Source organism: Mya arenaria, chromosome 8 (genome assembly GCF_026914265.1).
Source record: "Mya arenaria isolate MELC-2E11 chromosome 8, ASM2691426v1".
Taxonomy (NCBI): domain Eukaryota; kingdom Metazoa; phylum Mollusca; class Bivalvia; order Myida; family Myidae; genus Mya; species Mya arenaria.
The window spans coordinates 32,471,125-32,488,183 of NC_069129.1; the positions used below are offsets into that span (position 1 = coordinate 32,471,125).

Below are 17,059 nucleotides of genomic sequence, written 5' to 3' on the forward strand. Positions count from 1 at the left end.
CACTTGACCGGCTTGAGGTCCACAAACCAAACTCACGTTACTCGGACAGATACGATACAAATAAATTCGACAGCAGGGCTGCATCGAAAGTTATATTCTGATACTCACATGCGACACAATCCGCTACTGTTCTTACATCCATTGACGAATGGAGTGTAGCGGAATGAGTCAGTCATGGGTATTCGACGATGTTCCAAACAATGACTTGGGAAATGTTTTGTCAATTCAACCATGTATGATATCAGTGTTTATTCCAGCGTTTGAGATGGCCGGGTGTTAAGTGTTTCGGACCGTCTTGATCGTATGGTTCTAGGTTAAAATCCAACTCAGAGCATCGTGTATACTTTATATTACTGGTTATCATACATATATGACGGTAGGTGTTTCCTTATCACGATGCCAAGTGCATAAGGAAATATTAAATTGCACACACTTATGTTTATCTCTATAAAAGCTATAAAATAGTAATATGACATTAATATGAAGAAATTATGAATTTTAGGTCTATATAACTGTTGTCTTTTCTTTCATTGTCTATTGAAAGTGTCCTATTGCACAAGGGATGTTATCCAAGCAGGTATACATTTTTCGCGTTGTATAATGGTGTATTGTAACCGTAAATTGATTTTTTTTATTTAAATTGCTTTATTATCTCTTTTCCGTCAAATACATCATTAAACTAATAGTTATCATGTGGCAAAATGGTTCATAAATGGTTAGTTTGAAATAAATACAAAAAATCGTATGTATCTTGAAGTCACGTGACATTTTAAGGTAATGGTGGACGAAGTGTCAAAATGGAGTAATCTAGTTTTCCACTTCTTTAAACAGTTATAACATTTATAAAGAAAAGTGAGTCAGATTATATTGGAATATAGCGTCTGATTTCACATCATATTCTACACACAATGTTGATTCTAATGATCTCACCAAAAACGTAGCTATATTTTTGTTTGTTTACGTTTGCCAAAACAAACCCACAAAATCATTGGTGTATGACGAAAACGTGATTTAACCAAGCAGGAAGCTTCAGTTCCTGTGGAAAAACATTATTTGTAGAACATGTTTTTTAAAGGAATCGAAATACATTTTAGAGTAATGACTAGTACAATAGCAGTTGTTAAAACACATGTTTATTTCATTTAAATGATTACGAAATAGCCATATTTAGACTATGTATGTATGTATGTATTTCTTTAGACCTTGCGGTCAAGGATAACACGTGAAAGTGCAAGCACTTATTTCCAACGGGGTCCTTTGTTTTTGCTGAAGGGACAGCACGCTGAAGAGACAGTGGTGGGATACAAGGAAGTCCGGGTGCGATACCCTAGCTCTTTTTCGAAGAGACCCCTTGGTTCTTTTACTTGCTAAGTGTAAAGCACCGATACATGGGGTACAACTTTCCTGGGTTAAACCAGTACTAATAAACCACTTTTCCATGCACTACCCTTTAAATGCCGTGTGCCAGGCAAGGGAGCTACTTGTACCAATTTTTAACGTTTTTGGTATGACGCAGCCAGGGATCGAACCCACAACCTCCCGGCGGAGGCTTAACCACTAGTCCACGGAGACGGTTATTTACTTTATTTCTACTTCTAGGCTTACAAGTTACATGGATTGTACAGTATGTTATTTTCTGACTAGCACGCATGGTACATTTAATCTTGTTCATTTATGCATACTAGAAGTTCATGATGTTCCAAATTCCATCACTAAACCAGCAGAAACATTGATACTGAACTGTGCCAGTTCAGGTTTGTTTGAAATTGAATGTCAAAATGCTGGTGAGAAGAAAAATGAATTTGATCTTGTTTTAAACTTCTATTTGGTGGGTGTGATGTTTACATTTACATTGTTGTAAAATACCCACATGTATAGAACTTTGATGAATATGTGGATTTGAAAATATCTACGTTTGGTGCGTTGTTTTTTTGTCATGACATAGACAGTGTCTGAAAATTAATTGGAATATAGCAGGGCTCTCACTAGGCTGGAAATTTTGGGAGAAGTGACTTCTCCCTTCAGCCAATTTAGGGAGAAGTGGGGAGACTTTAGGGAGAAGTGATACTTTTCGTAACACCTGATACAAAAACTATGCCATACCACTCACCTAAGTTTATATTCACATTAAAATTGATTGCTATAACTATATAAAATGTTCATTACATAATGTATCATTTTTGGCTCAGCAAAAGTGTATTCGTCAATGTCACATAGTTTATCTCAAAAAAGCATCTAAAATGAAACAAACAAAAAAAGACAGCTAAGGTTTCGAAATTATCAAAATGACCTTATAAATGAACTGTCAATATAGTAGGGGAACGAATGTTGTTTTGGTACATTCGGGATAGGCTACGAATGTCACATTCAGCTATGCTGTTATTTACTTGTCTCTTGCTAAATAATTTTAAATATACTGACATTTAAAAAAAAAAGACATTTAAATCAGTGTCCTTGATAATAAAAATTACCAATACATAATGGGAGGTTGAAAAATTAAATCGGAAAATTGTTTTGACAAAATGGCGATCTCGCCGATTTTTTTTGACATCGTAACTGTGACAGGAGAAAATCACTGTAAGTAAACATTTGTGTTTACAAATCAATTTTTATCATGGACATTTCACTAAAACCAATCAAATATTTGGTGATACGTCATGTTATTGATTTTCTTAGCCTACTTGCCGAGATGGCTATATGACCGTCTGCTTCAAAAGCAACAATGTTTAAATGTCTTGCATTGTTTGTTCAATACATATATATTAATTACTTTTTAACTTCATTAATGCTTGACTCGATTTTTCATAATTATGTCGCCTTTTCTATCTCTTTTTAACAAACTTATATCATTTGATCAGGGTCTTCTCAATGTACATTCTTATTGGTTAGCCTTCAATAGCTCCGCCTTCTGACGATGTTTTGGTAATTGGATGACACGGCCCAATTATCGGATTAGGAGATTACCAATTTGTACGAATGACTTAATTATTGTGATGTTTTGACTAATGGGACATTGGCCAAATACTCGCTGATTGACAGATTTACAATGTGCTAAAAGTTTCGGCGAAGTGAATGTCGCTTTGATGATACAAATGGGCGAAGTCTGGGAATTTTAGGCGACCACTTCGCCCAAGTCGCCCCCTCGCGAGAGCCCTGATATAGTCAAATACTGCTGCCTAAGATTTGAATACAAAACACCAGTTTACCAGGTGGGCTATAATGGCTTTTACTAAAAAGACATATAAAGGCGAAGTTATGCTTATATACATTCATATCAGGGCTTCTAAAACCGGCAATTTGCCGGTCTGGACCGATTTTGGCCAAGCCAGACCGATTTCAATTTAAAAAAGTGTAAAAAAAATATTTTCTCTTTTTTTTAGAATTTCGGTACAGTCAAAGTTGTAGAAATTGTAATACACGAACATTTACAGGTCATTCACACATTCAAATCTACCCCCAATAGGTCATAAAAGTGTCTTAGTTACCATGAGACCGATGCGACCAGCTGCTTTTTCCGCTACGCTGAACACTCTAAAGCCTATCTGTTAGCAGACGCTTGCAATCGGTCCAATCACGTGTTTTGGTATTGTCAAATCTTAGTTTGGTACGATTAGGATTGGGTACGAATGTTACATTCAGCCTGGCTGTTATTTAATTGTCTTTGGTAAAATAATGTTTAAAATACTGATGTTTTAGAATAAAATGACAAATAAAAATCACTGCCCTTGCTTAAAAAATCACTTATAAAACATAGAACATTGATAAAATAACTCCCAAATTCGTCCTGACAAGCGGTTTCGGCGAATTTTGACAAGATCGTGGACATGATAGGTAAACACTACATAGAGCATTAGCACATTTATGTGGGTTACAAAGAAATTTTCATCATGAATATTTTACAAATAAACTTTCAAAACATTAACTGAAAAAGTGATGTATTTGATTGTGTTAGCGCCACCTTTCTTATGTTTACAAATCGGCAGTGACCGTCTGCTTCAAATCAGCAATGTTTGAAATAGCGAGTCTCGTCTGTACAATACAATTAACAATTATTTTAAAAGATTTAATTGTGCTTGACAACATTTTTCACCATCCCTTCGCATTTTCTATCGCATTTTGCAAACTTTCATCATTGAATGAACGAATTCTCACTGTATGTTCTGATTGGCTGACATTCAATAGCCCCGCCTCCTGCCGATGTTCCCTATTTGGCTCTTCCTAATTATTAGATTAGATTAGATGACCGATTATGAATACACACTACACAAATACACAATTAGCTGTCATATGACTTGGACAAGGCACATGGGAAGAGGAAAGGACAGTATGGCATATTTTAAGCAGTCAATGGGGGCATGGGACACCAAGCGGGAACACTATTATCATAACTATTATGTAATTTGTCTCAATTATGACAGCGGATTAAGGGCTGCAAATCTTTTATAATGATTTCAATAGTAAAAAGGGCACTAACGGGATAATTGGCACTAATAGAACATTTGTGAAAAGGGCACTACTCAAAAAGGGCGGTAAGAAAAGGGGCACGGGCGCAACGCCATTGAAAAAACGGGCTAGCTGGATCACTGCAATGGAAAGTCCACTTGTATGGTTTCATGAGTTTAATTAAAATTGAGATTTTCTACCCCATGTCATTACTGCAAAGTGCTCTTTGTTAGGCAGCAAAACTCACTCTTGAGGGAAATTAAAAAGTCTTGTGTAACTAACTGTAAAGGAATTGGCTCTCTGGAGGCTGTTCAAACATCAATAAAAGTGTATGTTAATTTTATATTGTTGCATGATGTATCCAGATTGTATGAATGCATCAGGGGAGATGCAACACCAGGAGCAAGTTCCCAACAGTTTTCACATGGATGTTTTATTTTGTTGCAGGTGAACCCATATTGTTTGATTGATCAATGGGAGTGGCAACACAATTCTCACATGTTTACATTGTATTGTTGCATGTGAAGCCATTTTGTATGATAGGATATACTGATGCAGCAACAGTTTTGAATTGTATGATTGCATGATTGGAGAAGCAGCACCTGGAGTTCTCAACAGTTTTCATATGTTTGTGTTATGTTGTTGCAGGTGAACCCAGATTGTTTGATTGTATGATGGGAGAGGCAGCACCAGGAGCAAGTTCTCCACAATATTCACAGCTCAGTATAACAGGTATACAGTAATGTGTATATTTCTTTAGCTCCTCTGGGTTTTATCTAATAAGATTTACCACAATTAATACAATGTTTTAATATATATACCAAAAAGGATGAATAAATGTCGAAAACAATTGCTCTTATGAAGGATACCAAGTTAAATTTGAAAGAAAGGTATAGAAAATATGGTATTTCTACCTTAGGAAACTATAGTAGATCACAGTAATTCTTTTAGCACTCACCAATCATTTAATATTGTTGCATTTTCAGCTATTAAATACATGGTTAAAATCTTGTTATCAGTTATTAATATTTTCCATAAATGCATAATTTAGTAAGAAGTTAAATATTGATCACTCAAAATTTATGTTTGTTATACATGCGTATGTATTGATTTTGAATAAGACTTTAAGAGTGTCACTTTAATAATTGTAAATTGATTTTTGTTGTTTAAAGTTGCATGAATATTAGCCATCACTAATGGAACTGTCCGATGAATATTATAACACATTTAAGTTAAAACCAACCTTCAAGTAACATTCAAACAAGTTAAAGTGTTTATAAAGTAGTAGATTTCTTTTCCGACTTATTCATGTTACTTTGTTTCTCCAGATGTTTTTTTCATGATTGAATATATTGATTACCCCATACTTCTGGAACCATTGTCTTTTTTGTCCTTTGATCTTTCAATTAATTACTAATCGATGATTACTTTCATTTGTAGTTCATTCAGCAAAGCTGGTATCGGGGAGTGGGCTGTTTTCTGGCAATCCTGATACGTTTCTAGAACTGAGCATTGATGGTCAGCCCCCGAGAAAAACTGAAGTCTGCAAGAAATCTACCAGTCCAAAATGGGATGAACCATTCACAATGTAAGCTTAAAGACAAAACCGAAGTTGGAGCATTTACTTGGACACGTTAACATGAGTATTATGAAGCAAATAAAAGTTGTAGTTTTCTCTAGATATAAATCAAGTTATACAAATGTATTTTCTGTTTTTATGCCACCACAAAGTGGCGGCATATAGGGTTGCCCTTGTCCGTACGTACGTCCCGAAGATTGTTTCCGATCTAATTCTTGAAAACCGTTTGTCCAATCCTCACCAAACTTTAAACACATGTTTGTGACCATAATATCTTGATCAAGTTCGATAGTCATGGAAATCGCTTTAGTCATTTAGGAGTTACGGCCCTTTTTTGCCAAAAATTCCCGAAGATTGTTTCCGATCTAATTCTTGAAAACCGTTTGTCCAATCCTCACCAAACTTTAAACACATGTTTGTGACCATAATATCTTGATCAAGTTCGATAGTCATGGAAATCGCTTTAGTCATTTAGGAGTTACGGCCCTTTTTTGCCAAAAATACTTCAAAAATATATGTTTCCAATCTAATTCTTGAAAAGTATGTGTCCAATCCTCACCAAACTTTACATACATGATTGTGACCATAATATCTTGATCAAGTTCGATAGCCATGGAAATCGCTTTTGTCATTTAGGAGTTACGGCCCTTTATTTGCAAAAAAAGACTTGAAAAATATGTCCCGAAGATTGTTTCCGATCTAATTCTTGAAAACTGTTTGTCCAATCCTCACCAAACTTTTAACACATGTTTGTGACCATAATATCTTGATCAAGTTCGATAGCCATGGAAATCGCTTTAATCATTTAGGAGTTAGGGCCCTCAGATTATCCTGAATAATCATTATGGCTTATTTTCTGTGACAAAAAATCGAAGTGGGGGCATCCGTGTCCTATGGACACATTTCTAGTTTTTTTTATACAATTAAGTTGAAAATTGTTATGAGACTAAAAATCAATCTTAACTTTCTTAGTGTTCAGCGGAAAATGCCCCAAAATGCTATTATAGTACCCAGTGGGCATATGCGCGAAGTTCTAAATTACTCACTTAATAAAACTAATTAATGACTTAATGGAAACTGGTTATTTTCGTTACTAAATGGAAATTTGGCGGTTAAAATCTGCTTTATGAATTTTTGGTTGTCAGATCTCTTCTAAATAATTAAATGTGAATCTTTATGACGAACCCATTCAGGGGTCAAAATTTACACAATCCCAATTGTAAAATGTCTTTCGGGCTTGCTCAAATTCTGAATTTTATATAGGAGGGCTTGTTCAAAAGTTTGAAGCTAAGCAATAGTATAGAAAGTGGGGCTTGTTCATCCAAAAGTCTAATTTTGATCACTGCCCATTGGCAATGCCTGAATACGAAGGATGATTCTAGGACCATGACAATTGGATAGGCTTTGAAAAATTTATTACAATTGTTATGGTCTTAATTTTAATTGCTTTTCAACATATTAGTTACTCTTCAAATTAGGTTTAATAGTTTATATAATTTTTGTCACATAATCAGATGAATGTCTTGTCTGCCTTTGTTTAGTGTTCTATATTTTGTACTTTAAAGATCACATTTTATGATTTATTATATAATTTTTATTTCCATGAGAGTGATTTAAATGTTATCATTTTAACTCTATCAATATTAACAACATAACAAAAAAATGAGGAACGCTATTTAGAAAAATTAAGCAATCAATTCATTATTATGATATACTCATGATAAACTCGGTAAACATGTATATATAATTATGTTGAAATACAATGAAAATTTAACTCGTGGATTTTACAACTGATCTTGTGATTAAAATTACTTGTATATATAGTATATTTGATAAACGCAAGGCTTACAAGTTTGTGCTTATTTCAAACACTTTTGTAGCATTTTAAATTTTAAATGATTTCAAAATGATTTTCATACTAAAGAAATTGATATACGTTTCTATTTGTTGTCTATGTTTGGGTTCTACTTTTTAACCCCTATGTAACCTAATTATTTTTCTGTTGAAACCAGGCTCAACTTTTTTAAAGCTGTATAAAAAAAGTGCCTTTGAAAGATAATATACCAGTAACCTGAGTAAATATTGTGGTATGAACACATTTATGAATTGTTCGATTAGAATGATGTAAAAATTGATAGCCTTTCAGTAATTGTTGTTTTTGAAGGTAGTTTTTCTTCGGCCTACTTTTACTGTTTACATTGTTCCTATGATATTATATTTCCAATGATTGATCTTGCTACTTAATCAATGATTTATGGATTCTATATAATGGTAATGATATTCTAGTTGTAACAAGTGTCCCCATTATAAACTGTACTTAAAACTGCTGGCGATATTTGCAAACGCTGTTTAATATTTTGTGTAATTCTAGTGCATTTTTTAATTAAATGTGATACAATCATTTATGCATGACAGACTGAAATCCTTCAATATTGATTAAGATTATTTGATTTACATATTAAATACAGTAATTGTATAGGGTGAAGGGTTCAGCTTAAAAGCTGCACTCTCACAGATTTAATGTTTTTACAACTTTTTTTGCGTAAATATCTGCAAACAAGTGATTAAAGACTACTGACAAAGGATCACATCACAGATTTTCATATTCCAGTTTGAAAATTTATGTTAATTGTTTAAAAGCGTTACTGATGGTTTAAGAAAAAATGCAAAAAACATCAACTTTCGAACTTAAAAATTTGATCTAATTTTTTGTTAGTCTTATATGACTGGTTTACATGCATTTTCCCATAAATTGGCTCGTTTCAAGACAAAAAAATAAAAAAAAGTTCAATCTGCGAGAGTGCAGCTTTAAAAGAGGGATACCAGCCAAGGGAGTAAAGGGCACATTTTATGGGGCTGAATAGTATTTTGAACATTATCATTTTGACAGAAAATGTTATAAATTGTGTTTAATTGTAGTAATAGTAGGTTTCATCTGCCAAATATGTCAAGTTTGTATGTATTTATTGCCATCTTATTATATTCAATCAAAACAAAAGAAATATTTGATTATCTTAAGCATGGCATTCTATGAATGTAGAATGTACATATGCTGGTCTCCATGAAGGCAGAAGGGTAGTACCAAAAAAGAACAGGGTAAATCATCCTTCCTTTACCTCTTAGCTTAAACCGCTTTTATGTCATGCAAGTCAATAGTAGTGATTGCACTTGTTCATAATAAATTCTGTCATTATTTGTCCTTTCAATACTTTGAAATATGAATACACAAATGATCATTGAAAAGATAAAACGGTTTCATGTATTTAAAAAAAAATAGTATTGCTATCTCTTCTGTTTTAATTATTGATTTCATTATCCTAGGAAGATTAACTTTTATCTTTGAATGCCTATTGTGGGCTTTTCACTTTAAAGATGCACTCTTATTCCCAAATAAGATTTACCACAATTAATACAAATGTTTTAATATTCTAAAATGATGAATAAATGTTGAAAACAATGGTTCTTATGAAGGATACCGAGTTGATTTTAAAATAATGGTGCAGAAAACATGGTGTTTCTACCTTATGAGACAATAGTGAATCACAGTAATTCTCTTGGCACTCACCAATCATTTAATATTTTTGCGTTTTCAGCTATTAAATACATAGTTACAATCGTGTAATTAATCAGTATTTAATATTTTCCAAAAATGCATTATTTAGTAAGTAGTTAAAGGTTTATTACTCAAAATCTATGTTTCTAATACATGTCTATGTATTGATTTTGAATAAGAGTGTCACTTTAAAAAAAATCAACTGTACAGCAAACTGATAACTTTAATATAAAGATATGGAAGGCTGATGCACCCTCTCCTTTTTGGTTGTACTTGTTTGCTCTCATTGTGACCAGAATGGGCACCCTTCTGCCTTTATAGAATTAAATGCTTTTGCTAATCAAATATTTCTTTAAATCTGATTATAACTTCATACAAACTTGACATATATGGCAGTTGAAATCTAATATTACTTCAGTAAAGCACAATTCCTAACTTTTTCTGTAAAATTCATTATGTTCAAATTCTTCACCCCAAGACATTGTGCCCTTTTTCTCCCTTAGCACCCTGTCCCTTTTTGCAGCACCCCTGGTCTTTTCAAGACCTGGCTTAAACCTTACAAACCTTCAGCAGTGTGACCTCAAATTGTTCTTCTTTCTTTCAGCCTGGTGACCCCATACTCAAAAATCGAGTTTAAGATATTTTGTGTGAAGGCGTTACGTGGCAATGTGCTGCTGGGTGTGTACAACCTTGACATTCATGGTCTTCTCGAGGAACACAGGGGGAAGCGTATGTATTTGATGTTTTATATGCCAGATATTCTTATAACTCATTATATCACGCTATTAATGTGAATGAAAAAACGCCTTTGTTAAAACTGGTCATTCTGTGACCACGTCATATTTTTCCATTTTGGGTCATCTAACTTTATATCATACTTAAATGACATCTATTTTTCGATTCCTAAGAATAAATAAAACACTCCCCATAAGCCGATCAATGTAAAAGGTTCACTACGTGATGTATATGCTAGGAAATTTGGAACCTCATTATATTAATAGTCATCGAAATAAGACCTTTAGTTGGTTTATACTAATTTCTTTTGGCTCAGTTGTGATGAAAGTTGATAGCTTGTTGAATCAATCTCAAGCCTGTTTCTTTAGTAGAAACTAGTACTGGTGTCCGGTTTGAGAGGCCATGAGAAAGTACCCCTAATGGGGATTTATTCTGCGACCTATATACTTTGTAATAAACAAGTTATTAATCTTAAAATTAAGACATGCCATCAAATTATTTATCAAACCCTGCTATAAAAAAACTTATTGAAAAAATAAAAAATTTGGTTAAGGCTAGAAAGTATATTACCAGTGCATACTGCAGGGCTTGGGTGCGCGTGCTAATTTCAATCACTGTGCAAAGATATGAAATACATGATAGAGTTTTATCTTGAGGTTGGGGGAGGCCATGGACTTTTATCTATTGGAAAGTTTTCAATTTCTGCTGGAGAATGAAAGTTTTGGAGGAAGTAAAACTGCATGCTTTCAGAGATTTTTTAGAGGCTGAATACCTCAATGAACACCGGAAATAGGAACTAAAATACATGCATGTATTAGAAGAAAGTCATGAAGTTGAAGGCCATGATCAGTACTCCAGTTAGGCTAAAATAGCTGGGTGGGGAATCCCACTGCCCTTTTCCAGCACTCTACGGCTACATGTTGCTGTTCCCATTTTTTTGACAGAGTCAATTTTCAGAAATAAGTTTAGAAATTAAAAATATATATACTTTTTTTCACTAAAGTAAAGATAACAGCTTAAGTTTTCATAACAAACTATTAGTATTGAAAATAATTACAGCACCAACACGATAAGAATTGAATATTTGGCCCTTGCAAGTGTCCCAATTGGGCTCATTCAATGCGCATCAAAAGTGCCCTTTCTGACCTAGCACCCTGTCCTTTTCAAATCCTGGCTGGAGCACTGCATGAGGTTTACGGTACATAATTTGCTATCTTTATTGTTATAATTATACATTTTTTTATCCCTCCCAGTGTCGAATCTGCGTAAGTCCCTGCAGCTGACAGTGGAGGGGAAGCCAAAGACTGCTGACCTTACAGTGATACTGGACGGACTCAAGGTCTCCATGAGAAACTTCCCAAAGAAGTCACTGTCTTCAAGCTCTACATCTAATGGTGGGTAGTAGAGTTATTTATTATCTGCTTTTGTTATGTGAATTATATTATGTAAATTCACAGGAGCTTCCAGACACATAGCCACTACCATTTTTTTTCTCAGGTTTTTCAAAAATTTCAGCCTTCACCCATGTAATAAGTTATCCCTTTGAAATACTGGATAAACTTAATAAAATTCCCTTTTTAAATCTTAATCATAGAACAAGGCACCTCCTTGCGAAACATGCATTATTTACATTTGCCTAGACCTTTGTATAGATAAAACTTGACGTTCATATTTTATAACACGCTATGAGTTATGATGTCATTGTTATCACCCTTAAATGGTGGTTGTTGGGTTGTAATTTGATTTGATAGGTCAGGTTACAATTAATGATGTCAGGAATAAAATCATTGACATTATTATCCCCCGCCAAATCGAAGATTTCGGGAGGGGGATATTGTTTTGGCGTTGTCCCTCAGTCATTCCATCCGTCCATCCGTACGGTACCATATCTTGGTAGGCATTGATCAGAAAATGATCAAACTTGGTCAGAATGTTCCCCTTGATCATATCTCGACCACTTTTAAAAGTGGGTCACATGGGATCAAAAACTAGGTCAGAAGGTCAAATCTTAGAAAAATCTTTGGAACATACTAGAGGCATTATACAAGGTCAAATATTCATGAAACTTAATCAGAATGTTTCCCTGGATGAACTTTTGGTCGGAAATAAAACTGGGTCACATATGGTCAAAAATTAGGTCACTAGGTCAAATCTTAGAAAAATCTTGTCCGGAATCATATCATGGTAATGATTGCTCAAGTTATGTTCAAAATTGGTCATGCTGTTAACCTTGATGAAATATGGACTACTTAAAAAAGTGGGTCACATGGGGTCAAAAACTAGGTCAGTAGGTCAAATCTTAGAAAAATCTTTGGAACATACTAGAGGCATTTTACATGGTCAAATATTCATAAAACTTAATTAGAATGTTTTCCTTGATGAAATCTTGGACTTATTTAAAACTGGGTCACATATGATCGAAAATTAGGTCACAAGGTCAAATCTTAGAAATGTTTGGTCCGGAATGGAAATGATTGGTCTGATTATGTTCAAACTTGGTCATGATGTACCCCTTGATGAAATATGGACCGCTTGTAAAAGTGGGGCATATGCGGTCAAAAATTAGGTCACTAGGTCAAATTTTAAAAAAATCTTTGAAACACATTAGAGGCAATATGTATGGTCTTATATTCATGAAACTTGATCAGAATGTTTTCCTTGATGAACTCTTGGAGCTGTTTTAAACTGGGTCACATGTGATAAGAAATTAGGTCACTCGGTCAGATCTTTCAAAAATCTTGTCCGAAAGCTATTTTATGGTGGTGTTTGGTCTGATTAAGTTCAAAAATGGCCAGAATGTTCTCTTAGGTTAAATTTCGAATGCGTTTTAAAATTGGGTCATATGGGTCAAAAACTAGGTCACTAGCTCATATCTTACAGAAATCTTGGGAACACTCTAGAGGCAATACATCTGCTCTAATTTCCATGAAACTTAATCAGAATGCCTCGATGAAATCTTGGAATAGTTTGAAACTAGTAGGTCATGTGGGGTCAAAAATGAGGTCACTGAGTAACCTTGTGGACACTCTAGAGGCTATATTTATTGCATATATCTGGACCAATCTTCATGAAACTTGATCAGAATGTTTGCCTTGATGAAATCTTAGATTAGTTTGGAACTGGGTAACATGGAGTCATAAACTAGAATTCTTAGTCAATTCTAAATGTTACATTATTTACAATATTTTTATTTTATTTTAAACAGTTGCAATCAAACTCAAACTCATATATATATATTTCATCAACAATTGATTTCCATTCCTTGACTAAGCCCAATCAGGCGGGGGATATCAATATAACGAATTTGCTTGTTAACAATAACAGGGCTGCTATTCAAAATGAATTGATTAACATGTGAGTATTTACATTTTGAAAGTTATCATCAATAGTAATGTACTTTTTTTTAACCTAAGCAATGGCCAATATTATGCTGACAACAGATGAATTTAGGAAAAAAAGTATCAGGCGTCTATGATTTTATTATGCCCCTGGGTAATGAGTTATATACACATTATGATAATGAAAAAGGAAAGGAGTTCATGTTAAGCATTAAGATTCAACCACTTTGAAAAAAGTCATAATTTTTTGAAATAGTGAAATAACTATCCCAATTTATCTCTTGCATTCGCTTTCTAGGTCAAGTTGGTGGTGCCACAAATGCTGGCAGTGAGAGGTCAAGGTCAAGACCTGCCCCACCCCGTCCTGCCCCACCAGTGCCGTCGCAGGCAGCCAGTAACAGCTCAAACTCACAATCAAATGTGGCTACAGGTAGGAGCTTATCTCTGTTTATTATATAATTTCAGGTGGTTTATTGAGATTTATCAGTGAACTAAAATTGATATTTCACTGTTTAAAACTATGAAAATATCAAATAGATATGTTTCCTTGTTTGAAATTGTACCCTCCTCTCAGTTCCAAATCAATCATCTTGTATTAAGCTTGATTTTGATAAAAAAAAATTTTTAATATTCACATCATTCCCTAGCTCCTCAAACTAGAGAGTTTAAACTGAGGGAAAACACAAGTTTTGTTTGGTATGATTTAAAATAATCAACATAATGAAAAGCCAGGGCTCCGAAATAAATTGGTTTATATGAATAATTATAACTTAGTAATTGTCCTCTTTAGTCAAGCTAATTTGGCATTTACAACTATAATAATTCTTATCACACAGGAGACACAAACACAAGCACAGCCCTTCCCACAGAAGCACCCCCGTCTATCGATGCCACAAGCTCAGGCAATGTCGATCCTTCTAATAACAACAATGAGCCTCTTCCTGCTGGCTGGGAAATGAGGACTGACCCCCAGGCACGCTGTTACTATGTTGATCATAACACGAGAACAACCACATGGGAAAGGCCGCAACCATTGCCACCTGGGTAAGTGACCTGACTTTGAGGCATGAGTGATTTCATAGGAACGTAATAAAGAGAAAATTTTAAAGTGACACTCATGTTTAAAACGAATATATACACATGTACAGCAAACATAAATTTTGAGTGATAAACCTTTAACTACCACTGAATAATGCATTTATGGAAAGTATTAATTTTTATTAAAAAGTAACCATGCTATTATTATGTGAAAATGCACAAATCATTTTTATTAAATGACTGGTAGGTCCTTAAAGATTAAAAGTAATCAACAACGTCTCCTTAGCTAGAAATACCAAGCTAGAAATACCAAGCTAGAAATACCAAGCTAGAAATGCTTGGGCACTTTTCTTTCAAATAAAACATGCTATCCATCATGAGAACCATTGTTTTCAATTTTTATTCATCCTTTCGGTAAATTAAAACAATTGTGATACATCTTATTGAAAAGTGAGAAAAGTGAAAATAATTTTGAAGATGCACTCTTATTCCCAAAGATGTTTCTATTCTTGTTTGATCGTTATCCGAATTGTGTAGAAAAATGTTGTGGGTAGTTGTGATGATGTCATAAATAGGGGCAGTACAAGTTTTCAATGTCCTCATACAGTAAAATCCCTATGTACGACCACCTCATTTTCTCGACCATCGGGCTAATGAGACTGTTTGTTTTTAGAACCCAACTTTTTCCTCTGTAATTCAATGGTCTTAAACCCTTATAAAATGGCTACCCCATTATTCAGTAATACGACGACATAATCCAGTCCCTTATATATAAAGAAGTTTACATCACCTGTCCAATTTAAGGATAATAACTGAACACTTTACAACAGCTATGTAGCTGCTTAATGATAGAGCTCATGGTTAGAGTGGAAACACGGAAGTGTTTGATAACTGATGGGTTTTTGATTGATTTTAATGCTTTGATTGGATTTTCCGGGAGAATTACTTTGCCTTTGATGAACGTTACTCAGCCATTGTTGATAAACACTCACTAGGATGCACTTAAGTGTTTTTTTTCAATTGAAAATGTACAGAACGAGTTAGGACTAAGGGCTATGCGTAAATTGCAACTGTGTTCAACTTACTGTTGTTTTAATGCAGCGTTATTCATTGAAATTTGAATAATGTATGATGTAATGAATAAATGACAGAACTTTTAATTTATTTTGTCTGCTTGAATAGTATTCACTCGGCCACAATTGCAGTCCCAAATTACAGCTCCATATTTGTAAAATAAAGTGGCACATGTTGCCTGGTACATCACTTAAGATTAAACCAAAACTAAAATATGTACTGTGCAATACCATTACATAGTAAGAATATAAGGTATTCCATCACTTGACCATGCACAACCCTTATCAACACAAACTCCGTTATGAGACCAACCCACTATTACACCATTTTCTCAAGGTCCCATAGGTGGTCTGAATAGAGAGGTTTTAGGGTATATAAAATTTGAATACTGGTCTTAAACAAGTACCTTTAACATATTGATGATAAATTCACAACACCGACATATCAGCTTGTCCGCACAAACAAGGAAATTAAAGCCTGCATGTATTCAAAACATGTCTGTCGATTTGCTATTCAACTTGATGATTAATGTGGTAGGTGATACCCCATCAGGGATGGTATGCAATATTGGTCTTAATTGGATGTAAGAATGATGTAGCTAAGCGGATTACTCAATATTAATAACAGACTTGTACAGTGAATGAAGTCAATGATGTATGACCATAAGACTGACATAAGTTGAATATTGAATACCACCCAAGGAATGATTTAATTGTGATTGTGAATGATTTCGGATCTTAAAGCTGTAATTTTACACATTGATCATTTTGACAATTGTCTTGGAATGAGCCAATTTTTGTGTAAAACTCTGGAAACCTGTGATATCAGAAGGCTGACTAAACTTTGGATCGTAGTTGTTTTTAGTAATGGTCGAAAAAAATTAATTTAATGGCTATAAGTGTTACTAATGCTTTAAGAACATTGAATTTTTGGGCGGTGTTTCAAACAATTGAGATCTCTTGTATTGTGAGTAACCTTGTATGACTGAATTGAAACCAAATCAGCTGATTCTGAGACCCAAAAAAACAAAACTGACAAAACTATCTATCTGTAAGAGTGCAGCTTTAATGAGTGTTTGAGCTTAAGAGTTATGAAAGAGTGCAATATTTCATTGTTTATTAAAAGTTATAATATAACTGTTAATACATACTAAACATATTAGGCAGTTAAAACCTTCAATTACAGGAAATTCATTATGTTCTTCCCTGCGAGATACATCGAGCCTTTTTCTCTCTCTTCTGGACCAACCTACTCTTTATAATCTGGCTTAAACCCTACATTGTATCTTATTGAAATTAT

General features: G+C 34.1%; 1 protein-coding gene across 1 annotated transcript in view; it reads left to right on the top strand.

Moving 5' to 3' along the window:
• Nucleotides 1–759: 759 nt before the first annotated feature.
• The window catches only part of LOC128242200 (E3 ubiquitin-protein ligase Su(dx)-like), a 29,438-nt gene continuing 13,138 nt past the window's right edge, over nt 760–17,059 (top strand). Inside the window, exons 1-7 of the mRNA XM_052959278.1 lie at nt 760–852; nt 5,092–5,175; nt 5,884–6,031; nt 10,180–10,304; nt 11,564–11,704; nt 13,947–14,078; nt 14,485–14,692. Coding sequence (XP_052815238.1) covers nt 5,115–5,175; nt 5,884–6,031; nt 10,180–10,304; nt 11,564–11,704; nt 13,947–14,078; nt 14,485–14,692 — 815 coding nt within the window. The 5' untranslated portion in view covers nt 760–852; nt 5,092–5,114. The remainder of the gene's footprint in view (nt 853–5,091; nt 5,176–5,883; nt 6,032–10,179; nt 10,305–11,563; nt 11,705–13,946; nt 14,079–14,484; nt 14,693–17,059) is intronic.